Source organism: Chaetodon auriga, chromosome 16, assembly GCF_051107435.1.
Source record: "Chaetodon auriga isolate fChaAug3 chromosome 16, fChaAug3.hap1, whole genome shotgun sequence".
NCBI lineage: Eukaryota > Metazoa > Chordata > Actinopteri > Chaetodontiformes > Chaetodontidae > Chaetodon > Chaetodon auriga.
In genome coordinates, this window is record NC_135089.1 from 519,594 (window position 1) to 545,000 (window position 25,407).

The 25,407-nt window shown below is 46.3% G+C and overlaps 2 protein-coding genes across 4 annotated transcripts in view; one reads left to right on the forward strand and one right to left on the reverse strand.

Annotated features, from left to right (window-relative positions):
* wipf2b (WAS/WASL interacting protein family, member 2b) lies at positions 1 to 23,615 on the reverse strand. 2 transcript variants are annotated; one of them, XM_076752942.1, is made up of 8 exons: positions 23,247 to 23,615; positions 21,459 to 21,556; positions 19,956 to 20,088; positions 10,723 to 10,848; positions 9,939 to 10,598; positions 5,117 to 5,332; positions 4,326 to 4,427; positions 1 to 3,528 (listed from the first exon to the last, which is right to left on the reverse strand). In XM_076752942.1, the coding sequence occupies exons 2-8, from the start codon at positions 21,522 to 21,524 to the stop codon at positions 3,488 to 3,490; spliced, it is 1,344 nt and encodes a 447-aa protein (XP_076609057.1). In that variant the 5' UTR covers positions 21,525 to 21,556; positions 23,247 to 23,615; the 3' UTR covers positions 1 to 3,487. The 2 variants fall into 2 exon arrangements, with proteins under 2 accessions (XP_076609057.1, XP_076609055.1); XM_076752940.1 differs by having other exon boundaries at positions 19,791 to 20,088; positions 23,247 to 23,437.
* The window catches only part of LOC143334251 (uncharacterized), a 3,999-nt gene continuing 2,058 nt past the window's right edge, over positions 23,467 to 25,407 (forward strand). Inside the window, exons 1-5 of one of the 2 annotated variants that reach the window (XM_076752944.1) lie at positions 23,467 to 23,498; positions 24,346 to 24,442; positions 24,657 to 24,780; positions 24,908 to 25,065; positions 25,197 to 25,339. In XM_076752944.1, coding sequence (XP_076609059.1) covers positions 24,425 to 24,442; positions 24,657 to 24,780; positions 24,908 to 25,065; positions 25,197 to 25,339 — 443 coding nt within the window. In that variant the 5' untranslated portion in view covers positions 23,467 to 23,498; positions 24,346 to 24,424. Of the gene's footprint in view, positions 23,499 to 23,552; positions 24,061 to 24,345; positions 24,443 to 24,656; positions 24,781 to 24,907; positions 25,066 to 25,196; positions 25,340 to 25,407 lie in introns of those variants that run through there. The other variant, XM_076752943.1, reaches the window with a different exon arrangement.

The window sequence follows — 25,407 nt, forward strand, 5'->3', positions numbered from 1 at the left end:
AAATGATCAGGAGTTTATTTCAGACAGCTGCAGTTAAAATACAGAGACCAGTTAGAGAGCATGCTGTTAAACTGGGATTCTAACAGCCATCAGTCCCAGTTAGAATCTAAAGCTACGACCATCACTACAGTTAGAACGACTGTGTCCTCCAGCACAGGAAGTAAGTCACTTTATTAACATTTACTAACATGTTTCTGCTTGTTTAGAAGGTTTTTACAACGTTTGACTGAACAAGACTCACAGCAAACAGTTTGTAAGGCAAACAGACGAGCTGGCTTCCTGTCGCAGTTACACATGCATCGTTTCCTCTGCTGCACAGGTGCTGCTGCAGTCTGGACGGGAAGTCGAACCGAAGAGCTCCCGCTGCTTCACCGGACGTTAAACATTGAGCGGAAAGGCCGAAGTCATTCACAGAAGCTGCCAGCAACTAAGAGAACTGAAAACGAGCTGATCTTTGAATGGAGTCTGGTAGCAAACAGCCTGAAGATGGACTGAAATTTAAGATGGCGTGTCACTGAAGTGGAGCGATAACTAGTGAGCCGGATTTACCAGACATAACAGAAAATGATTATTAATTTCCATATTTTGTTCTAAGACAAAGTTAAGTCTGTCCACCAGGAGGAGAACATTAAATTAGCAGATTTTTGACTGGGGTCTGGTGAGAAGATCTTAAAAAACATATTTTCCATCATATTAGAACATATTCTGGTGTCATATTGAATATAAAATAATATGATTTGATACAAAAGACAAATTAAATAAGAATAAAGCTGGAATGTGTGAAAAAGTACGAGAAACGTTAACAATGAAATATCATCAATCTTGAATGATTTCAGCGAATTCAGATTTCCTCTGAATTCGACCAATCTTTAAAGAACTGTTTGAATATTTAAACCTTGTTGTTTTAATTTTCTGATCTGTTCTGTTGTTTTCTCAGTTTTGATATTTGACTATGTGTACTCTTTGTGTGTCGTCACAAACGTGAGAACAGAAAAGTTTTAAAGTCCAAATGAGAACGAATCCTGACGCAGAACAACAGGACGTGATGAAAAACCATGGTCACGTGGCACCGAGAGAAACGTTAATCAACCCTTTAAGACACAAGTAAAATCAGAATCAAAAACAGGATCACAGGATTAAAGTTAGACGAGGAAAAATCTTCATACCATGAGAATAAAAACACGTTTGGAGGCAAAAGACAGAAGACGTTTGAGGCAGGAGAAGTTTCACTTTTCCACTTTTTACTCTCATTTCAACTGTTTGACTTCTCAATGACGATGAAGAGTCTGATGATTGATTACAGATCTATAATCTAGATTACAGATTATATCTGAGCTTTCTTCTTTACAAAGTTGGAATTTTAGAGTTTTGGTATCACGAGAATCAAATCATAACGATATTAAAAGAATTTCAGCGTAAAGTTTCTGATTCTTCTCTGTTTAATTCTCAGATTGTTGAACGTCACGACTTTTTATCGTACGTTTGTCTTTTCTCAACATTTACGTCTTGAGTTTTTGACTTTTCATTTGTGTCTTCATGACATCATCAAACGTGTCACACATGACATTTATATTCTTTTCCATCAAACATCACTTTATCTCTTCATCACGATGTTTGACAGCTCGCTTCACGATTTCCTGTCTGCGAATCTTTTCTCATCACGTCAGGACTTTTTCTTCATCTAATCGACTTTCACCTTTAAAGCTACAGCTGCTCTTCATCAACGCCACTTTTGACTCAAACATGATTTTATTTTCGACGACTGAAACTGTTTCACGACGTTCTGAAGCTTTGACGTTCCGTCATCAGCTCAAACCGCTGGAGCTCAGTTCAAACACTATGAATGATGGGTAATTACTGAACGCCCCCGCCAGAAACCCGAAGAGTCGCCGCCATGCTGACGAAACACGAAATGCTCAAAAAAAGACCACATGCAACAAGTTCAGTTTGTAGTTAGAGAAGGAAGGGGGGAAGGAAGGAAATGATGGAAGGAAGGAAGGGGGGAAGGAAGGAGGGAAGGAAAGAAAGGAGAGAAGGAAGAAAGGAAGGACAGAAAGAAAGGATGGAAGGAAAGAAGGTTGGAGAGAAAGGAGGGAAGGAAGGGGGGAAGGAAAGAAAGGAGAGTCCTTGCTGCAGGCGGAAGACTTCCTGTTTGACTGTGATTGTCTGTCCCTTCACCCCCCGATGTCACCAACATGGTACGACCCGCTGACGGCCTGCAGCAGGAGGAGTCAGGTGAGTTTATTTTGTCCATCTTGGCACTTAAAGACTCGTCCTGCCAAAATAAAGCGCATCACATCGCTGACATCACCAGGACAGGTGTGATGATGATGATGATGATGATGATGATGATGATGATGATACAGATGAAGTATTTACAGGTGCTTTCAAACCTCCTGCTGTAAACCAAACATCCTGTCTGTCTCAATAACATGACAGGATTCAGGTCCGGGTCCGGTTCCGGGTCTGGGTCCAGGTCTAGTGTATTTGTCTTCCTGGTTTATGAGGACCTCTGAATTCTGAACATTAGAGGAACATTTTGTTGGGTCATCCACCGTCACCTGACGGAGACACCTGAAGACCAAACTCTGAACGCTGTGACACGTCCTCCACCTCCACGGACGGACGTGAAGAATTCATGAGGACCGAGGAAGAGACGACCGGGTCGCTCAGAGACTCGATACGCCGCCGTCACGTGATGGAGGACGATGCCGACGGAGCTGAAACTGTGCTGAAGATGGACGACGAAAAGTTTGTCTTTTTTCTGAACCTGCTGTTTGACCTCATGAAGGACAAATGTGGACAAACTGATGAAGAGTGTGAAGAAAGACAAACATCCTGTGATCAAACTCAAGAAGCAGAATCAGTTTTTCCTCAGTGTTCATAATTCAGATTCACAAAAGATAAGATCGATCTTATCTTCTCTTTTCCTCAGTGTTCATAATTCAGATTCACCTGCAGAACAAATCCTTCCATGAATCCTTCCAGCAGCGTCCGTCCACCCAGAGGTCGAGTCTCTGCAGCAGCTTTCAGCTCCACAAACCGTCCTTCATGTGCCGGGAACCTCCTCAGAGCTGCAGACTCACCTGCAGACTCACCTGCACACGTGGAGCTGCTGGTCAGTCTTGCAAACAAAAAGTGCAAGTGCAAAAAAACCAAACCATACGAAGTAAAGGGTCGAGGAAGAAGCTAAAATAAGCTGAAGTCAAAGTTCGCAGAGCAGGCAGCTCCTCTTCATCAGCAGCTTCACGCCGAAGACTCTGCAGGACGCTGACAGCCTGTATCACATGACTCCTCTTCTCAGCCAATCAGCTGTCAGCACAGATGAGGCGGCGATGGAGGTGTCGCGGATGACGAAGCTGAACGTGATGTCATCAAACAGGATGGAGGAGTGAGTGAGTGTGAGTGTCTGTGAGTGTGTGTGTGTGTGTGTGTGTGTGTGTGTGTGTGTGTGTGTGGGGTCCAGCTGTGACGCAGCTTTCAGGGTTCACCTCCCCACAGGAGGCAGCGGAGGAGCTCCTCTCATCACTGCAATGAAGGAACAGAAACAGCTCATCAGCGCCCCCTCAGGTCAGAGAACACAGTGCAGCTTCAACACATGAAGGACACCTGCACAGCAACACAGCAGGCTAGCTAGGCTAGCTAGGCTAGCCTGTTAGCTTCAGACTCAGAGGGGATCCAGCGTCCTTAATCTTGGTACCGCAGACTCTGCAGTCAGCGCTTCTTTCATTGGTGCCGTCGTGACGTTTTTATAACCAAACGTAGCTACGAAGCGTACAGCAGCAGCTGCCGGTGTGTCGGTCGCCGCAGTGTCATCCGAGGTACTGATGCGTGGGGCCGCGAGCCGGGTGCCCGATGCATAATATGGTTACCATGGTTACCATGTCAAAAAGGAGGGAACGACATTAAGCTCGTCAGACGTTTGAGTTTCCCCAATGTTACTACGCCAAAAAAAGAAAAGAAAGGAAAAAGAAAACATAACGATTGTTCACGAGTCCGAGACGAGTCTGAAGTCTGTGTGCGACTAAAGTGGGACTCGAGTCCCCATCTCTGCATCACTGTGATCAATAAACACAGTGAGCGGCGAGCACACGTGAGTCCAGAGTTACTGATGAAGCTGATAGCTCTAATTATAGAAATGACATCATCAGTGACGTCAACACCGCGAACGATGTCAGACGGGCAAAGACAAGGAAGCAGGAACAAACCTGTACTTTCAAACTAAAATGCCTCTGAACAGAAAAAACATGAAGAATTGACAAGATGAATCAAATATTCATTTTCTTTCAGGGGGTGGAACGACCCCCCAGGTAAGGACAGCGTACCTCTGTTGGCCTTGCTGGGGTAGATCTTGGCGAAGTGTCGGTACTCGTCCGGAGGAGGGAAGTCGTCCAGAGGATGGAACGAATACTTGGACTCAAAATCATCTGCACGAGGAGAAGAGACAAAACTTTTTCATTTCACTCTAAAAAACTACAAACTCACAAACAAAGAAGAGGACGGAGGACAAGAGACGGAGAGAAGAGACAAAGAGAAGAGATGGAGGACAAGAGACGGAGGACAAGAGACGGAGACAGAAAACAGCGAGGAGAACCTGCATGATTAACTGAACTCATTCTGCCTAAAACCAGATGAAGAGTTAAAGTTAAAGATCGTATATTTATTATATTTATATTATATGCTATTATATGATATTTTATGATATTATATTATAATATAATATATTAGATTTATTATTTCAGACAGAAAATTAATCTGCATCATTTCTGATCTGCTGAACATTCAGGGTGAATTTCTGGCTCATTTCCATCAATTCTAGTGTGCTTTCTGCACTTCCTCTAACTGCTTCACAATAAAAGCCTTCCTGTACCTGTTTCACATTAAAAGCCTTCCTGTAACTGTTTCAAAATAAAAGCCTGTACAAACAATCAGGACTGACTTCTTTCCTTCAGTAAACTGAACCTCTTCAGACTTCAGCAGCGAATGTAGACAATAATCAGTGGATTAATCAATAATGAGAGTCATCGTTGATCAGATCCTGAGACGAGGTGGACGCTCAGGACGCTGAAGTGGATTCTGTTTCTGCTGGTTTGAGTGGGTTCAGGTTCAGACTCACCAACAAACGAACGAGGGATGGAGGAGGAGGAGTGTCCATTGCGGAGAGGAGGGGGAGGTGGGGGAGGAGCAGCAGGGGTGCGGGTGGGCGGGGGAGGAGGTTTCCCCCTGGCGGGGGGCTCAGAGGAGAGGGAGGGGCTACCATGTGTCCTGTAAGGAGGGGGGGGCGGGGCCTCTCTGCCACCTGCCCTCGACGACTGGACCGGAACGGGAGGAGCTGAGGAGAGACCGAGACAGCTGTTCAATACAGGTGATTGATTACTACAGCTGATCAATACAGGTGATTGATTACTATAGCTGATCAATACAGGTGATTGATCACTACAGCTGATCAATACAGGTGATTGATCAATAGAGCAGACGTGCTGTCAGTGATTAGAGGTCTGTCTCTTTCAGCCTGGGTACACGATCACGTTCTGTTGTTGTTTTATGTGTTGTTCTGTTGTTTTATGTGTTGTTCTGTTGTTGTTTTATTTGTTGTTCTGTTGTTGTTTTATGTGTTGTTCTGTTGTTTTATGTGTTGTTCTGTTGTTTTATTTGTTGTTCTGTTGTTTTATGTGTTGTTCTGTTGTTGTTTTATTTGTTGTTCTGTTGTTGTTTTATGTGTTGTTCTGTTGTTTTATGTGTTGTTCTGTTGTTTTATTTGTTGTTCTGTTGTTTTACGTGTTGTTCTGTTGTTTTACGTGTTGTTCTGTTGTTGTTTTACTTGTTCTATTGTTTTATTTGTTGTTCTGTTGTTTTATTTGTTGTTCTGTTGTTGTTTTACGTGTTGTTCTGTTGTTTTATTTGTTGTTCTGTTGTTGTTTTATTTGTTGTTCTGTTGTTGTTTTATGTGTTGTTCTGTTGTTTTATGTGTTGTTCTGTTGTTTTATTTGTTGTTCTGTTGTTTTACGTGTTGTTCTGTTGTTTTACGTGTTGTTCTGTTGTTGTTTTACTTGTTCTATTGTTTTATTTGTTGTTCTGTTGTTTTATTTGTTGTTCTGTTGTTGTTTTACGTGTTGTTCTGTTGTTTTATTTGTTGTTGTTTTATTTGTTGTTCTGTTGTTTTACGTGTTGCTCTGTTGTTGTTTTATTTGTTGTTCTGTTGTTGTTTTACTTGTTGTTCTGTTGTTGTTTTACTTGTTGTTCTGTTGTTTTATTTGTTGTTCTGTTGTTTTACGTGTTGTTCTGTTGTTGTTTTATTTGCCGTTCTGTTGTTTTATGTGTTGTTCTGTTGTTGTTTTACTTGTTGTTCTGTTGTTGTTTTATTTGTTGTTCTGTTGTTTTATTTGTTGTTCTGTTGTTTTATGTGTTGTTCTGTTGTTGTTTTATTTGTTGTTCTGTTGTTGTTTTACTTGTTCTGTTGTTGTTTTATTTGTTGTTCTGTTGTTTTATTTGTTGTTCTGTTGTTGTTTTATGTGTTGTTCTGTTGTTTTATGTGTTGTTCTGTTGTTGTTTTACTTGTTGTTCTGTTGTTGTTTTACTTGTTGTTCTGTTGTTTTATTTGTTGTTCTGTTGTTTTATGTGTTGTTCTGTTGTTGTTTTATTTGTTGTTCTGTTGTTGTTTTACTTGTTCTGTTGTTGTTTTATGTGTTGTTCTGTTGTTGTTTTACTTGTTGTTCTGTTGTTTTATTTGTTGTTCTGTTGTTTTATGTGTTGTTCTGTTGTTGTTTTACGTGTTGTTCTGTTGTTGTTTAATTTGTTGTTCTGTTGTTGTTTTATTTGCCGTTCTGTTGTTTTATGTGTTGTTCTGTTGTTGTTTTACTTGTTGTTCTGTTGTTGTTTTATTTGTTGTTCTGTTGTTTTATTTGTTGTTCTGTTGTTTTATGTGTTGTTCTGTTGTTGTTTTATTTGTTGTTCTGTTGTTGTTTTATGTGTTGTTCTGTTGTTTTATGTGTTGTTCTGTTGTTTTATTTGTTATTCTGTTGTTTTATTTGTTATTCTGTTGTTTTACGTGTTGTTCTGTTGTTGTTTTACTTGTTCTATTGTTTTATTTGTTGTTCTGTTGTTTTATTTGTTGTTCTGTTGTTGTTTTACGTGTTGTTCTGTTGTTTTATTTGTTGTTGTTTTATTTGTTGTTCTGTTGTTTTACGTGTTGCTCTGTTGTTGTTTTATTTGTTGTTCTGTTGTTGTTTTACTTGTTGTTCTGTTGTTGTTTTACTTGTTGTTCTGTTGTTTTATTTGTTGTTCTGTTGTTTTACGTGTTGTTCTGTTGTTGTTTTATTTGCCGTTCTGTTGTTTTATGTGTTGTTCTGTTGTTGTTTTACTTGTTGTTCTGTTGTTGTTTTATTTGTTGTTCTGTTGTTTTATTTGTTGTTCTGTTGTTGTTTTACTTGTTCTGTTGTTGTTTTATTTGTTGTTCTGTTGTTTTATTTGTTGTTCTGTTGTTGTTTTATGTGTTGTTCTGTTGTTGTTTTACTTGTTGTTCTGTTGTTGTTTTACTTGTTGTTCTGTTGTTTTATTTGTTGTTCTGTTGTTTTATGTGTTGTTCTGTTGTTGTTTTATTTGTTGTTCTGTTGTTGTTTTACTTGTTCTGTTGTTGTTTTATGTGTTGTTCTGTTGTTGTTTTACTTGTTGTTCTGTTGTTTTATTTGTTGTTCTGTTGTTTTATGTGTTGTTCTGTTGTTGTTTTACGTGTTGTTCTGTTGTTGTTTAATTTGTTGTTCTGTTGTTGTTTTATTTGCCGTTCTGTTGTTTTATGTGTTGTTCTGTTGTTGTTTTACTTGTTGTTCTGTTGTTGTTTTATTTGTTGTTCTGTTGTTTTATGTGTTGTTCTGTTGTTTTACGTGTTGTTCTGTTGTTGTTTTATTTGCCGTTCTGTTGTTTTATGTGTTGTTCTGTTGTTTTATTTGTTGTTCTGTTGTTGTTTTATGTGTTGTTCTGTTGTTTTATTTGTTGTTCTGTTGTTTTACGTGTTGCTCTGTTGTTGTTTTATTTGTTGTTCTGTTGTTGTTTTACTTGTTGTTCTGTTGTTGTTTTACTTGTTGTTCTGTTGTTTTATTTGTTGTTCTGTTGTTTTACGTGTTGTTCTGTTGTTGTTTTATTTGCCGTTCTGTTGTTTTATGTGTTGTTCTGTTGTTGTTTTACTTGTTGTTCTGTTGTTGTTTTATTTGTTGTTCTGTTGTTTTATTTGTTGTTCTGTTGTTTTATGTGTTGTTCTGTTGTTGTTTTATTTGTTGTTCTGTTGTTGTTTTACTTGTTCTGTTGTTGTTTTATGTGTTGTTCTGTTGTTTTATGTGTTGTTCTGTTGTTGTTTTACTTGTTGTTCTGTTGTTGTTTTACTTGTTGTTCTGTTGTTTTATTTGTTGTTCTGTTGTTTTATGTGTTGTTCTGTTGTTGTTTTATTTGTTGTTCTGTTGTTGTTTTACTTGTTCTGTTGTTGTTTTATGTGTTGTTCTGTTGTTGTTTTACTTGTTGTTCTGTTGTTTTATTTGTTGTTCTGTTGTTTTATGTGTTGTTCTGTTGTTGTTTTACGTGTTGTTCTGTTGTTGTTTAATTTGTTGTTCTGTTGTTGTTTTATTTGCCGTTCTGTTGTTTTATGTGTTGTTCTGTTGTTGTTTTACTTGTTGTTCTGTTGTTGTTTTATTTGTTGTTCTGTTGTTTTATTTGTTGTTCTGTTGTTTTATGTGTTGTTCTGTTGTTGTTTTATTTGTTGTTCTGTTGTTGTTTTATTTGCCGTTCTGTTGTTTTATGTGTTGTTCTGTTGTTGTTTTACTTGTTGTTCTGTTGTTGTTTTATTTGTTGTTCTGTTGTTTTATTTGTTGTTCTGTTGTTTTATGTGTTGTTCTGTTGTTGTTTTATTTGTTGTTCTGTTGTTGTTTTATGTGTTGTTCTGTTGTTTTATGTGTTGTTCTGTTGTTTTATTTGTTATTCTGTTGTTTTACGTGTTGTTCTGTTGTTTTACGTGTTGTTCTGTTGTTGTTTTACTTGTTCTATTGTTTTATTTGTTGTTCTGTTGTTTTATTTGTTGTTCTGTTGTTGTTTTACGTGTTGTTCTGTTGTTTTATTTGTTGTTGTTTTATTTGTTGTTCTGTTGTTTTACGTGTTGCTCTGTTGTTGTTTTATTTGTTGTTCTGTTGTTGTTTTACTTGTTGTTCTGTTGTTGTTTTACTTGTTGTTCTGTTGTTTTATTTGTTGTTCTGTTGTTTTACGTGTTGTTCTGTTGTTGTTTTATTTGCCGTTCTGTTGTTTTATGTGTTGTTCTGTTGTTGTTTTACTTGTTGTTCTGTTGTTGTTTTATTTGTTGTTCTGTTGTTTTATTTGTTGTTCTGTTGTTGTTTTACTTGTTCTGTTGTTGTTTTATTTGCCGTTCTGTTGTTTTATGTGTTGTTCTGTTGTTGTTTTACTTGTTGTTCTGTTGTTGTTTTATTTGTTGTTCTGTTGTTTTATGTGTTGTTCTGTTGTTTTACGTGTTGTTCTGTTGTTTAATTTGTTGTTCTGTTGTTTTACGTGTTGTTCTGTTGTTGTTTTACTTGTTGCTCTGTTGTTGTTTTATTTGCCGTTCTGTTGTTTTATGTGTTGTTCTGTTGTTGTTTAATTTGTTGTTCTGTTGTTTTATTTGTTGTTCTGTTGTTTTACGTGTTGTTCTGTTGTTTTACTTGTTGTTCTGTTGTTGTTTTATTTGTTGTTCTGTTGTGTACAGTTGAAGCCAGACCTCCTCCAGGTGTGCTCTGTCACATCCAATCACGCTGCCTTGGTACGTCGCGCTAACGTGTTTTTTTTAAAAGGTGACATTTTCACATCAGGTGTAAGCACGAGAAGTGTCGTCGATGACATCACTACCGACAGCTGACAGACATGTTTGTAATGTGTTGAAAAGATGATGGCGTGTGTTGAGCGCTCACCTGCTCCTCTACCTGACGTCTCTCTGATGGGAGGTGGCGGCCGGTTGGCGCCATGTTGTGAGGGAGTAGGGGAGGCAGGGGGAGGAGGTGGGGCAGGTCCTCTGGTAGGGGTGTGGCCTCCTGGTGAGGGGGCGGTTCTCTTGTTGCTGAGGGAGTTGTGACGCTGCGGCAGCTCCGGCGCCACTTCGCCGCCACCTGTCGGACCATTAGTGATGCGGTAAGGTGGAGGGGGAGGGGCCAGTGAGGTGGAGGAGGCGGGGTTTCCTCCTGAGGTGGGAGGGCGTCTGCTGTTGCCAGGAGATGGGGGAGGTTTGGAGGGGAGGGGCGGGGTATTGTTAGGGGTCAGGGGGAGGGGCTTCTCTCGGTTGTAAGAGGAGGAGGAGGAGGGAGGGGAGGGGGCGTTGCCACGGCGACAGAGAGGGGGAGGTGGAGGAGGAGCAGAGGAGGAGTGTTTCATGCTAGTAGAGGGAGAGGAGGCTGCGGAGGAGGGGGAGGAGGGGGAGGGAGAGGAGGACAGGTTGGGCAGAGAGGGACGCTGGGAACGAGACGTCTCCATCGGCGACAAGGCCTGAGGGGAGGGGCTTTCTGTGTCGTCATGGCGATGGCTGGGAGGGCGGGGCGCTACAGCTCGAGTGGAGGGAGAACGTCCAGAGGAACCGTCTGAGGAACACGGAGTACATGTTACTGCACGGTACTGCATGTTACTGCACTTTACTGCGCGGTACTGCATGCAAGAACACGTTACGGCATGTTACTGCACGGTACTGCAAACCGTCTCACTCACCTCCGACCGGCCTCAGTTTAGGAACTCCACCTGTGAACAGCCCTCCAATTGGTGGAACAGAACCTGATGGACTTCCTGCTGCACTGCCATTGGCTCCCCCTGTTGCTGCTCCACCTCCTTTGGGCTCTAAGAACCACAACCATTGGACAGGTGAATGAAGGCTTCTCCTCCTGAGGGCACGATGTCACTACACCACACTGACACTAGGATGACATCACTGATACTACAATGACATCACCGACTGTATGAAAAGATGTGTGAACATGAGGAGGGATGCAGGTGAGGCGAGTGTCAAACAGTGAGGTGAGGTGGGGTGAAGTGAAAGGTGAGGTGAAGGGTGAAGTGAAGGGTGAGGTGGGGTGAGGTGAAGGGTGAGGTGAAGGGTGAGGTGAAGGGTGAAGTGAAGGGTGAGGTGAAGGGTGAGGTGAAGGGTGAAGTGAAGAGTGAAGTGAAGGGTGAGGTGGGGTGAAGTGAAGGGTGAAGTGAAGGGTGAAGTGAAGGGTGAGGTGGGGTGAGGTGAAGGGTGAGGTGAAGAGTGAAGTGAAGGGTGAAGTGAAGGGTGAGGTGAAGAGTGAAGTGAAGGGTGAGGTGGGGTGAGGTGAAGGGTGAGGTGAAGAGTGAAGTGAAGGGTGAAGTGAAGGGTGAGGTGAAGAGTGAAGTGAAGGGTGAGGTGGGGTGAGGTGAAGGGTGAGGTGAAGGGTGAAGTGAAGGGTGAGGTGGGGTGAGGTGAAGGGTGAAGTGAAGGGTGAGGTGGGGTGAGGTGAAGGGTGAGGTGAAGAGTGAAGTGAAGGGTGAAGTGAAGGGTGAGGTGAAGAGTGAAGTGAAGGGTGAGGTGAAGGGTGAGGTGAAGGGTGAAGTGAAGGGTGAGGTGGGGTGAGGTGAAGGGTGAGGTGAAGGGTGAGGTGGGGTGAGGTGAAGGGTGAGGTGAAGGGTGAAGTGAAGGGTGAGGTGGGGTGAGGTGAAGGGTGAAGTGAAGGGTGAGGTGGGGTGAGGTGAAGAGTGAAGTGAAGGGTGAAGTGAAGGGTGAGGTGAAGAGTGAAGGGTGAGGTGAAGGGTGAAGTGAAGGGTGAGGTGAAGGGTGAGGTGGTAAAATTGAATGTTTACGCTCCCACGTAGCTCCGATGACATCATCGACCGCACAACATGAGTGACAAACAAACAGTCAAAAACACGTTAAACTAACATGTATGACATCACAGGGCTGAGGCCCGCACGCCGTCTCCATCATAACTGAGCACAAAGTCAAACACTCTGCACTTCATGTCTCACAGAGGAACCAGATTCCAAAACAGTGTGAACTCAGTGAAACAAATAAGAGCAGAATCAAGCGTGTGTTCATCTCCTTCATCAGTCATGTGTTCACAAAGTGGAGAATCAGATCGGGTGATCACTTCCTGTTTACTGACGTTTTACACAGCGTCACAGCTGCTCTGGAATCGGTCTTGTAAACCTTAAAGACATTTTCTTCTTGCACGTTCAGACAGAAGAGACGTGAACTTTCACCTCATGCAAATTTGACAACTGGACCGTTTGTATTCACTCCAAACAGCCAATGAACGGACTGCTGAGGCGTTTGGTAGCAACGAGCTGCATTTGAAGTACCGCGTGAGAAATACTTCACAATAAAGGCTCATTAGGAAATGAAGGGATTCTGTCCACTGAGGAGCTTTTAATTTGAAACAGATACAGGAAGTGTTGAGTTTGTGTCATAGAGTTTGACCAGGGCAGGCAGGAGCAGGTCTGAACACCAGGAGGCTTTGTGCTAAATATGACCAAATATTCCTGCCAAAGTCAGCTCAACGAGCCGAAACGCCATGTTTCTTTATTCATCGTGTGCTGTCACGCTGCCTGAAGTCATCCTCATGTTGTGTCTGTCAGAAGAAAATGAATTTAAAGCCTCTGTCCCCCCACAGTGCACCTTCACAGGTGTTTCCACTTCATCAGAGCTGATCAGACCTCCTCTCAGGACTCTGTGGGTGTGTCCACACTTCACTTACTTCGTAATCATTCCTTTATGTACACACGTCTTTGGTGACCTGATCACCTGATTCCCAGCATAGCTCCACCCCCCTCACACCTGAGCAGAGGGCTGATGAACCAGAGTAACTGAACACACCTGTGGGAGTCTTTAACAGACACTTCTGGTTTTTTCCAACGTGGCTCTGAGTTGAATCAAAGGGCATAAAAAGAGTAAGATGGAGACGTCCCCGCTGACCGACTGTCCTGACTGCAGCTGTTTGGCTTGTTGTGGTCATGAACGTTTATTTGGTACCAATCACATGAAAGCCTGTTCAAAGACACTGATGAGGACAGCGCCAACACACGACCGTGGACCGCGTTACTAACGAGCGCCAACAGAGACAAACAGGAAGGATTCATGTCTGTCCAGCACCGAGTCAAAAAGTACATTTACTCAGGTGCTGCGCTAATGGACAAGTTTGAGGTAGCTGCGCTTGAGCATGATCGACTACTACAGATTAAATTACACAGCAGGATATGAGCTCCACGTTTACCAGCTGACATTAATGCTTGAAGTTATTACTTTAAGTACATTTTGTTGCCAATTCTTGGTTGTGGTATTACTACTTTTTACTACCACTGTGATCTTGTAGCTAACACCACACTGACTCTGGTTTGTTCCTACCTGCCGGATCACCTGACTGCCGTAGTGACATCATTAATACATGTCAGGTATTAACTTTGTGAGGTCAGAATTCTTATTATCGGTGATTCACATGAGTTGGAATAAATCAGAGTTATCTTTGAAGGATCAGTCAGATGTTTCTGTGCAGCTGTTACAGATGTCTGCCACCCCATCAGGTGTTACAAACTCTACTGCAGGAAGCTTTGTGCTGACAGGAAGCAGGTGAGCTGAGCAGCCTTAAATTAGCTCTTCAGCTACCTTAGCATAGCCACATTACACCAAGGTGGAGCAGTTGCTGTGAAGGCCTTCATAATAACAATTCACATGCAATTCACAACGTTTCGATGCTAATTAACAAGCTAACAAGCTAGCAGGCTAACAGACTCTGCAGCACGCTCCTCTGTAACAGGACTGTGGAGGACAGACAGAGTTTTACTCCAAAAAAGCAACATCACGGTGGTTCCTCCTCCGGATCCTGGAAGAAGCTGGTCTGACCCCACAGTTTGGAAGTGGAACTACTTCTTGTTGAACATCTGTGTAATCATCTGCCCTGTGCCTCTATGCAGAGTCTCCAGCTGCAGTGTTAGCATCCTCAGCTGTCAGCAGCACCAGGACATGGCTGGAGGGGACGTAGAGATGCAAAGACACTGTCTGCATCTCCAGGACAGGCCTGCACACCTTGTGTTGCATTAGTGAAGGCCACATTTAGTGACGGCTGTATTTTAGCTGAATGGTACCAGCATGCTGCCAATGAAGGACGTAGGATGCCACGTAGACGTAAACATAGAACTGAGTAGAATAGATCGGCCCATGAATCGTCCCATGGACTGTACGCCTAAAATCTGGTTTCACACAGTTTCTGTTCAACAGCAAACAGTTCCAACATTTAAACTGTGGCTTTATTTTTCTGTTTGTTTCCAGATGAAACAAACAAGATTCTTCCTGTTCATCAGTGAGCTTCGCTCTGAGAGTCTCTTCTGGTTTTCCACACATTCACCTGGACAGCAGACATCTTCACACCTGACAGCTGACACAGCAGCAAGCATCATCAGGTCAACAGGCACTCTGCAGGACGCTGCAGGGTCTGCTCTAACCAGCCGCTCCTTCACCTGCCCTCCACCTGCCCTCCACCTGTCCTTCGCCTGTCCTTCGCCTGACCTTCACCTGCCCATCACCTGCCAATCACCTGTCCATCACCTGCCCTCCACTTGTCCTTCACTTTTCCTTCGCCTGTCCATCACCTGCCCTTCACCTGCCCATCACCTTTCCTTCGCCTGTCCATCACTTGTCCATCACCTGCCCTCCACCTGCCCATCACCTGTCCTTCGCCTGTCCATCGCCTGTCCATTGCCTGTCCTTCACCTGCCCTCCACCTGCCCATCACCTTTCCTTCGCCTGTCCATCACCTGTCCTTCACCTGTCCATCACCTGCCCTCCACCTGCCCATCACCTTTCCTTCGCCTGTCCATCACCTGCCCATCACCTGTCCTTCACCTGTCCATCACCTGCCCATCACCTGTCCTTCGCCTGTCCATCACCTGCCCATCACCTGTCCTTCGCCTGTCCATCACCAGTATTTCACCTTTCCTTCGCCTGTCCATAACCTGTCCTTCGCCTGTCTTTCGCCTGTCCTTCACCTGACCTTCACCTGCCCTCCACCTGCCCATCACCTATCCTTCGCCCGTCCATCGCCTGTCCTTCACCTGCCCTCCACCTGCCCATCACCTGCCCATCACCTTTCCTTCGCCTGTCCATCACCTGTCCTTCACCTGTCCATCACCTGCCTTCCACCTGCCCATCACCTGTCCTTCGCCTGTCCTTCACCTGACCTTCACCTGCCCTCCACCTGCCAATCACCTGTCCATCACCTGTCCTTCGTCTGCCCATCGTCTGCCCATCACCTGTCCTTCACCTGTCCATCAACTTTCCTTCGCCTGTCCATAACCTGTCCTTCGCCTGTCTTTCGCCTGTCCTTCACCTGACCTTCACCTGCCCTCCACCTGCCCATCACCTATCCTTCGCCCGTCCATCGCCTGTCCTTCACCTGTCCATCACCTGTCCTTCACCTGTCCATCACCTGCCTTCCACCTGCCCATCACCTGTCCTTCGCCTGTCCTTCACCTGACCTTCACCTGCCCTCCACCTGCCAATCACCTGTCCATCACCTGCCCTCCACCTTTCCTTCGTCTGCCCATCACCTGTCCTTCACCTGTCCATCAACTTTCCTTCGCCTGTCCATCACCTGCCCTCCACCTGTCCATCGCCTGTCCATCACCTGCCCTCCACCTGTCCTTCGCTTGCCCATCACCTGTCCTTCGCCTGCCCATCACCTTTCCTTCACCTGTCCATCACCTTTCTTTCGCCTGTCCATCGCCTTTCCTTCACCTGCCCTTCACCTGTCCAACACCTGCCCTCCAACTGCCCATCACCTGCCCTCCACCTGTCCTTCACCTGTCCATCACCTGTCCTTCACCTGTCCATCACCTGCCCTCCACCTGCCCATCACCTTTCCTTCGCCTGTCCATCACCTGCCCATCACCTGTCCTTCGCCTGTCCATCACCAGTCCTTCACCTGTCCATCACCTTTCCTTCGCCTGTCCATCACCTGCCCATCACCTGTCCTTCGCCTGTCCATCACCAGTATTTCACCTTTCCTTCGCCTGTCCATCACCTGCCCATCGCCTGTCCATCACCTGTCCTTCGCCTGTCTTTCGCCTGTCCTTCACCTGACCTTCACCTGCCCTCCACCTGCCCATCACCTATCCTTCGCCCGTCCATCGCCTGTCCTTCACCTGCCCTCCACCTGCCCATCACCTGCCCATCACCTTTCCTTCGCCTGTCCATCACCTGTCCTTCACCTGTCCATCACCTGCCTTCCACCTGTCCATCACCTGTCCTTTGCCTGTCCTTCACCTGCCCTCCACCTGCCAATCACCTGTCCATCACCTGCCCTCCACCTGTCCATCACTTTTCCTTCGCCTGTCCATCACCTGCCCTCCACCTGTCCATCACTTTTCCTTCGCCTGTCCTTCGCCTGTCCATCACCTGCCCATCACCTGTCCTTCGCCTGTCCATCACCAGTATTTCACCTTTCCTTCGCCTGTCCATAACCTGTCCTTCGCCTGTCTTTCGCCTGTCCTTCACCTGACCTTCACCTGCCCTCCACCTGCCCATCACCTATCCTTCGCCCGTCCATCGCCTGTCCTTCACCTGTCCATCACCTGCCTTCCACCTGCCCATCACCTGTCCTTCGCCTGTCCTTCACCTGCCCTCCACCTGCCCATCACCTGCCCATCACCTTTCCTTCGCCTGTCCATCACCTGTCCTTCACCTGTCCATCACCTGCCTTCCACCTGCCCATCACCTGTCCTTCGCCTGTCCTTCACCTGACCTTCACCTGCCCTCCACCTGCCAATCACCTGTCCATCACCTGCCCTCCACCTGTCCTTCGTCTGCCCATCACCTGTCCTTCACCTGTCCATCAACTTTCCTTCGCCTGTCCATAACCTGTCCTTCGCCTGTCTTTCGCCTGTCCTTCACCTGACCTTCACCTGCCCTCCACCTGCCCATCACCTATCCTTCGCCCGTCCATCGCCTGTCCTTCACCTGCCCTCCACCTGCCCATCACCTGCCCATCACCTTTCCTTCGCCTGTCCATCACCTGTCCTTCACCTGTCCATCACCTGCCTTCCACCTGCCCATCACCTGTCCTTCGCCTGTCCTTCACCTGACCTTCACCTGCCCTCCACCTGCCAATCACCTGTCCATCACCTGCCCTCCACCTGTCCTTCGTCTGCCCATCACCTGTCCTTCACCTGTCCATCAACTTTCCTTCGCCTGTCCATAACCTGTCCTTCGCCTGTCTTTCGCCTGTCCTTCACCTGACCTTCACCTGCCCTCCACCTGCCCATCACCTATCCTTCGCCCGTCCATCGCCTGTCCTTCACCTGCCCTCCACCTGCCCATCACCTGCCCATCACCTTTCCTTCGCCTGTCCATCACCTGTCCTTCACCTGTCCATCACCTGCCTTCCACCTGCCCATCACCTGTCCTTCGCCTGTCCTTCACCTGACCTTCACCTGCCCTCCACCTGCCAATCACCTGTCCATCACCTGCCCTCCACCTGTCCTTCGTCTGCCCATCACCTGTCCTTCACCTGTCCATCAACTTTCCTTCGCCTGTCCATCACCTGCCCTCCACCTGTCCATCGCCTGTCCATCACCTGCCCTCCACCTGTCCTTCGCTTGCCCATCACCTGTCCTTCGCCTGCCCATCACCTTTCCTTCACCTGTCCATCACCTTTCTTTCGCCTGTCCATCGCCTTTCCTTCACCTGCCCTTCACCTGTCCAACACCTGCCCTCCAACTGCCCATCACCTGCCCTCCACCTGTCCTTCACCTGTCCATCACCTGTCCTTCACCTGTCCATCACCTGCCCTCCACCTGCCCATCACCTTTCCTTCGCCTGTCCATCACCTGCCCATCACCTGTCCTTCGCCTGTCCATCACCAGTCCTTCACCTGTCCATCACCTTTCCTTCGCCTGTCCATCACCTGCCTATCACCTGTCCTTCGCCTGTCCATCACCAGTATTTCACCTTTCCTTCGCCTGTCCATCACCTGCCCATCGCCTGTCCATCACCTGTCCTTCGCCTGTCTTTCGCCTGTCCTTCACCTGACCTTCACCTGCCCTCCACCTGCCCATCACCTATCCTTCGCCCGTCCATCGCCTGTCCTTCACCTGCCCTCCACCTGCCCATCACCTGCCCATCACCTTTCCTTCGCCTGTCCATCACCTGTCCATCACCTGCCTTCCACCTGTCCATCACCTGTCCTTCGCCTGTCCTTCACCTGCCCTCCACCTGCCCATCACCTGTCCATCACTTTTCCTTCGCCTGTCCATCACCTGTCCTTCACCTGTCCATCACCTGCCCTCCACCTGTCCTTCGTCTGCCCATCACCTGTCCTTCGCCTGTCCATCAACTTTCCTTCGCCTGTCCATCACCTGCCCTCCACTTGTCCATCGCCTGTCCATCACCTGCCCTCCACCTGTCCTTCGCTTGCCCATCACCTGTCCTTCGCCTGCCCATCACCTTTCCTTCACCTGTCCATCACCTTTCTTTCGCCTGTCCATCGCCTTTCCTTCACCTGCCCTTCACCTGTCCATCACTTGCCCTCCAACTGCCCATCACCTGTCCATCACCTGCCCTCCACCTGTCCTTCACCTGTCCATCACCTGCCCTCCACCTGCCCATCACCTTTCCTTCGCCTGTCCATCACCTGCCCATCACCTGTCCATCACCAGTCCTTCACCTGTCCTTCGCCTGTCCATCACCTTTCCTTCGCCTGTCCATCACCTGCCCATCGCCTGTCCATCACCTGTCCTTCGCCTGTCTTTCGCCTGTCCTTCACCTCAGCAGACAGCAGGTTTTGTGGTGCTGTGTGAGTATCTGAATGCGTAAACTTGCTCTGCTCGTCATCACAGATCAGAACTCAAAGTGCAGTTAAATCATTGAGTCATGACACAAACGGTAGTAACACACCAGATGTGGAGGACAAACAAAAACAACCAGGGAAACATGAACAAACAGCCCAATCAGGTGTGGAGTGAGATCAGCTGATTCACAATCTGACTGGCTTCCACTCTCCTGTCATATGGCTCCTTGATCTGATTGGTGACTGATGGTGATAGACAGATGGTTCATCCAATCATCGGCCAGTATGACTGGATGAACCCCCCCTTCAGCTCTCCGGCGCCCCCCTGAGGAGGCGTCAGTCTCTGTCCAGCTGAAGGTCTGACAGACCGGGTCCATAGTTTCACGTCACCTCGAGTCTGAAGCTTTGAACTGGTCTACATGATCAACAACGACTCAGCAGACTGGAGAGAACATCTCAGTTTTCTCCACCTGCTGAATAAACAGCTGTAGATGTTCTCAGCTTCAGCTGATGGACGTGAACTCTGTGAGTTTATTCATTCTTTGTTCTGGATTAGGGTGTTTTCACTATTGAAGCTCAGCCAAAGATCGAGTTTCAATGACTGAGAAGCGTCACTCTGACTCGTTTTAAGAGGCTGACAGAGTGTGACTTTCTTCTTCTCATTCTGCAGGACAAACCACAAACACCTTCAGTGATCTCACTTCTTTAGAGTTTTTTTGGGGAAACAAAAAAACTGATCTAAATGTTCCGTTGTCAGTTTGACTAAAAGATGATTTTGAAGCATCAAACTGGCAAACGAACAACCACTGAGCAGGAACGTCTACGTCCTCTCGTCCAATAATTCGTTTCGATGGTTTCAATTTGGATTCCTCTCATAAAACAGATCTGCTGTTGGTTCCTTTGGTTCAGAGACAGGAGACGTGGCGGCTGGCTGACACCCTGCTGCCTCCTGCATCGTCCTCTAACAGCACAGAAGGGTTGTGGTCTTACTCTCTAGCGTCAGAGCAGAGCTCCTATCTCCGGCCGTCCTCTGCTGCTCCTCGGACGGCGCCCCCTGCTGTTTAGGCTGGCTCTGCTGCTGGTGTAGGTATTGGTATAAGCGAATGTATGGGTGATCTGTGGGAGGTGTTTGGCTCTTTGGTGTTTGGCTCTTACTGTCGAGCAGCGGAGCGCTGCGGTCGTTCACCACCGCCACCTTCTTCAGCCTGGTGCCTTTACAGATGTCCGACAGCAGAGCGCCGCGACCTTTGCTCTCCTCCCTGCTCAGCTTGGGAGGGCTGGTGTTGGCCTGCGGGGGAGAGGCAAAGAGGGAGAATCACGCCATCAGTGCACTGTGGATCCAAACCGGCTTCGTCTCACAGGACAGATGGAAACAAGTGATCAATAATCAAAATAAAACCGATCACATTTCCCTCAATCGACCGATAAATTCATCGACTAATCGTTTCAGCTCAAAACAGAAAAAACACAAAAACAGATTAGATTCAACTTTATTGTCGTCGTCAGAGTGCAGCAGAGAGACGACGAAATGAAGTTTAGCATCTAACCAGAGGAGTTAACAGTCAAATATCCAAAATACATGCAAGTACTGCAAGTGGCATGAGGTTTGAACAGAGTGAGGTTTGAACAGAGTGAGATTTGAACAGAGTGAGGTATGAACAAAGTGAGGTTTGAACAGAGTGAGGTTTGAACAGAGTGAGGTATGAACAGAGCGAGGTTTGAACAGAGCGAGGTATGAACAGAGCGAGGTTTGAACAGAGCGAGGTATGAACAGAGCGAGGTTTGAACAGAGCGAGGTATGAACAGAGCGAGGTATGAACAGAGCAAGGTATGAACAGAGCGAGGTTTGAACAGAGCGAGGTTTGAACAGAGTGAGGTATGAACAGAGCGAGGTTTGAACAGAGCGAGGTTTGAACAGAGCGAGGTATGAACAGAGTGAGGTTTGAACAGAGTGAGGTATGAACAGAGCGAGGTATGAACAGAGTGAGGTTTGAACAGAGTGAGGTTTGAACAGAGTGAGGTTTGAATACAGTGAGGTAGAGAGGTAGAGACAGAGCAGAGGAGTGAAGATGATGATGATGATGAAGGTAGAGACAGGGGAGAGGAGTAAAGATGATGATGATGATGATGATGATGATGATGATGATGATGATGATGAAGGTAGAGACAGGGGAGAGGAGTGAAGATGATGATGATGATGAAGGTAGAGACAGGGGAGAGGAGTGAAGATGATGATGATGATGAAGGTAGAGACAGGGGAGAGGAGTAAAGATGATGATGATGATGATGATGATGATGATGATGATGATGAAGGTAAAGACAGGGGAGAGGAGTGAAGATGATGATGATGATGAAGGTAGAGACAGGGGAGAGGAGTGAAGATGATGATGATGATGAAGGTAGAGACAGGGGAGAGGAGTAAATATGATGATGATGATGAAGGTAGAGACAGGGGAGAGGAGTAAAGATGATGATGATGATGATGATGATGATGAAGGTAGAGACAGGGGAGAGGAGTGAAGGTGATGATGATGAGCAAAGAGGAGATGAAGCATGAGAGTTCCTCAGAGAGGCAGGAGAAGAGGGATGATGGAGAAGGAGAAAGTGATGATGATGACGACTGTGTGTGTGTGTGTGTGTGTGTGTGTGTGTGGTTACCTGGCTGAAGGTGGGGGGAGGTGGGGGTCCCCCTGGAGGTGGGGGCGGAGGTGGAGGGATGGGCATCCTGCTGCTGTTACAACACACACCTGATCACCCTGAAACACACAAATGCAGCACATCTCAGTCCAGTCTTTCTGTTGAAGTCTCCATAGAAGCCAAACGGCGGCCCCTGTCTGTCATTAACCAGTCAGAACGAAGCGTGTTCTCCATCTGCACCAAGCAGAGCTTCTCAAACTCTGAGGCTGCAATTAGCATCGAAAACTAGATGATCACCTGATCACCTTGTCCCTGAAAACCCCTGACACGGATGCAGACCTTCTTTTCATACAGCCAATCAAATCGTTTCCTGATCAGGTCCCAGAATCAGACGAGTGACCGAATCGAGCGTAACACCGACATCAGCGACGTGTGCCAGTTAGCCACCAGCTGCCACAGCGGCACTATCTGCTGGAGCGGAGGGATATCTGTCTGTGAACGCAAGTATAATTAAGTTTGATTGATGGAAGGACGACACGTGACAGACTGCACCATACAGAGAAGACAGCGATGACGGGTACGAGGCCGTCGGCTGGCGAATATTTCCTCTGAACATCTCCCACGGCAAACATCTCATCAAACACGTTAGACCAGGTCTACATCAAAACCACAAGACCTGGACTACATTCACATCCAGAATCCAGACACGCTTTCAAACAGTCTTTACATAAACCCTTTGTGTGTTTGCAGGGCAGTTCCACTGCTGGTTTACCATCCAGACCACATCGAACTAGATCTAGATGAAAAACCTCTACCCTTTAAGACCTCTCAGACCTGGACCAGACTGACATGGAGACTTGGAGACTGTTTAAAACCGTGTTACCGATTTAGAAAACTTCTGTTCGGTTTGTGAAAACAGAAAAAGGCTCATTTCAGTTGTTTTTTACATCCAGGCCACATCAGACCAGGTCTAGATCAAAACACATCTTGTTTATCCTTAACAAATCTGGACTAGATGACCATGTAGACCCTAAACACAGTGTAAACCCGGTTCAGACCTGTGGGAGCTTTACTGTGTTAGTCAGAACAGTCTCGATCACACCGGGTGTAATCCAAAGCCCCTCCCCATTTCACACCTGGACTACATTAAAACAGGGTCTTTAAAAACTGTTTAAATCCCGCTTTCAGATCTCTGAACTTTCTTCCTCTTTGTCAAAAGAGACCTAAAACTAGCTTCGACCTCTCTGCAGACCACATCAGACCTGGTCTCGTTCCAAAACCAGTACACTTAGACTTGTTAAGGCCGGACTAGCTCACCAAGCAGACTCTAAAGACTTCCACCTAAATTCTGATTTCTGAGACATTTATTCTAGTTGTTAGAAAAGAAGAGCATCGATTTGATTTCTGCTCGTCAGCATCGTCAGCTAGCTCAGTTAGCTCCCGGCTAGCATCATCAGCACCGGCCTGACTGAACCTCTGCGGACTGCCGAGCAAACACTTCGGCTTCTCTACGAAGCTCTTCTCCAGCTGTTTGGTTTAATAATCAACATCTGTCCGGCAGACATGCACACACACGCACGCACGCGCGCGCGCACACACACACACTCTCTCTCTCACACACACACACACACACACACACACACACACACACACACACAGGCCTGTTAGTCTCACATCGCAGTAGAAACTGTTAGTTACTGATATGCGGAGCTAGCTAACCCGCTGGCCTAGCCAGATAGCTGAGTCTTAGCATTAGCAGGAGTCTGTGCATCTTCACCAACACGTCCAGAGAGGTGAAATAAATCCTACCTGTGAGCGTTACTGCTCTCTGCGGGTTAACTCATCCTTTACTCTGTCTGCTCAGTGTTTCATGTCTCTGTCGGTGCTTCACTCTCTGCTGTATTCCTCCTCTGCGGAAAGTTAGCTCTGCTGTTAGCCGTTAGCCTCTGTGCTGCAGATCTCCGCTGAGATTTTTTTCATTTCTCTATCGTCGACAGACAGGAGCACGTGACCTGAGCGGGCGGAAGTGCACAGCTGCTGCAGCGCGAGGCTCGATCTGCGGTTCATGTTCAGCATTTGTTCGATCTTGTCCTCAGAGGACAAAGCTTTTCATTACAGCTACATTATAATGTTACTGCTGTGTTCTACTATGTTACACAGTATGGCAAATTTACAAATGTAAATTTGAATAGAACAGCTTCGTTTGTTGTATTCTGGAAGGAAAGTAGACATTAGACTGTCACCGTTCATAACTCTACATGTAATACTGTATTATATGAATAATACTGTATAATACTGTAATAAACCAGAAACTGTCAAGCAGTACTGCTAGAGTGAAATAGGTGTGTTGAAGAAAGAAGGGAACTCATATGAAAATACGGAAGGGTGGAAATGTGCGCAGTCGTCCAATTAATTACTTCAAAGCAAAAGGAGTAATACAGAGAATTAATGTTTGTTTTCCTGAAAATCTAAGGCTCCACACTGCCGTCCAATGGGTGGCGGTAATAAGCCTATTCACTGGTTTGCCAACATCCATTAAAATTCACCGAAGAAGAAGAACTGGCCAATGAGATCACTCGTAGTTCCGCGGAGATTTCAAAATGGAAATGGCTGAATTTCGATCGTAAGTAACTGACATTTAATTGCCATGTAACGCCATATATTCACAGTTAACGTCCGTTACGAGTCAGCGGAGTGTTTAGTGTTTCCGTCACGTTTAGACTGAAGTTTTCTGCCCAGAACGATTTGAAGTTCGTTCCTCAAGCGGCTGAAAACAATTAGCCGCAGTGATCGATGTTGGTGAGCTAGCTGAAGCTAACTGTGTGAACGGAGGCCTATTCAGACACTAACAGTGTGTGTGTGTGTGTGTGTGTGTGTGTGTGTGTGTGTGTGTGTGTGTGTGTGTCAGCGTGTTACAGCGTTGTGACGCTGCTCTCCTGGATCCCTGCGGAGACTCGCAGCAGCCGGACTGCGCTGAAGCGGCCAGGATGGTCCTCTACCTGACGGTCTGTGTCCCTCTGTCCACTGCGGACTTAAAGAAGTGATAGAAATGATGTACAGTTACATAAAACCACAAACAAAAGAAGTCTGAGGCGGCACTTTGTCAAATTAGTTCACACTTCTACACCAATCAGGATCAATTACTCCGTTGATTGATCTGTTTTCATAGACTGAGAGTTAACTCTCTCTCTCTCTCTGTGTGTGTGTGTGTGTTTTTAGGAAAGTCGTCGTGTCCAGAAGGTTCTGTGGCGTCAGCTGTTTGTTCTGGACTCCATGATGTCCGTGTTGGAGGATCTGGAGTCTGCCCAGCAACTGCTGACACAACCCTGTCCCCCTCAACCCGGTAGGCACAGTACACACACAGTACGCACAGTACACACAGTACACACAGTACAAATACAACAAAGCCATTTCCACAGGCAATAATGTAAGTCCGTGTGTGTGTGTGTGTGTGTGTGTGTGTGTGTCAGAGGGCGGGGCTCGGGGCAGGTGGAAGGCCCTGAAGGTGGAGAGCAGGTCAGGGGTGGAGGAGGTGGAGGCTCTGCTCAGATCTCTGCAGGAGAGAAAGCAACAGATTGACACCAGAAGACAGAGACTCACACAGCTGCTCCACCAGTGGCACAGCAAGGTGGAGACATGTTCCTGTGATTATTGTTATTATTATTGTTGTTGTTGTTCTTATATACATATACTAGCTTATTATTTTTCTATTATTATACCTCTCCTTGTTTCCTCTCCTTGTCTCCTTGTCTCTTTCAGGAGCAGCAGTGTGAACAGCTGGGGGAGTCTCTGCAGAAGGCCCAGAATGCATTGCAGTCATGTGATCGTCAGCTAAGCCAGCTGAGGGCGGAATCAGACGCGGCGCTCTGTCAGCTGACCAGCTGGCAGCGACTCAGCGATGAGTGAGTGTCATCAGGTCACGTGACCCTCGTTCAGTCTTCTGATTGTCGGCTAACTTGTGTTCACCTGT

What these genes read in the sequence shown, in the direction of transcription:
- wipf2b (XM_076752940.1), bottom strand. Translation starts at nt 21,524, where the DNA reads ATGCCCATCCCTCCACCTCCGCCCCCACCTCCAGGGGGACCCCCACCT. An exon ending in CATCCCTCGTTCGTTTGTTG is followed by an intron (nt 4,428 to 5,116) that starts GTGAGTCTGAAC and finishes CTCCTCGTGCAG; the next exon opens with ATGATTTTGAGTCCAAGTAT. An exon ending in CCCCAGCAAGGCCAACAGAG is followed by an intron (nt 3,529 to 4,325) that starts GTACGCTGTCCT and finishes CCTTCATTGCAG; the next exon opens with TGATGAGAGGAGCTCCTCCG.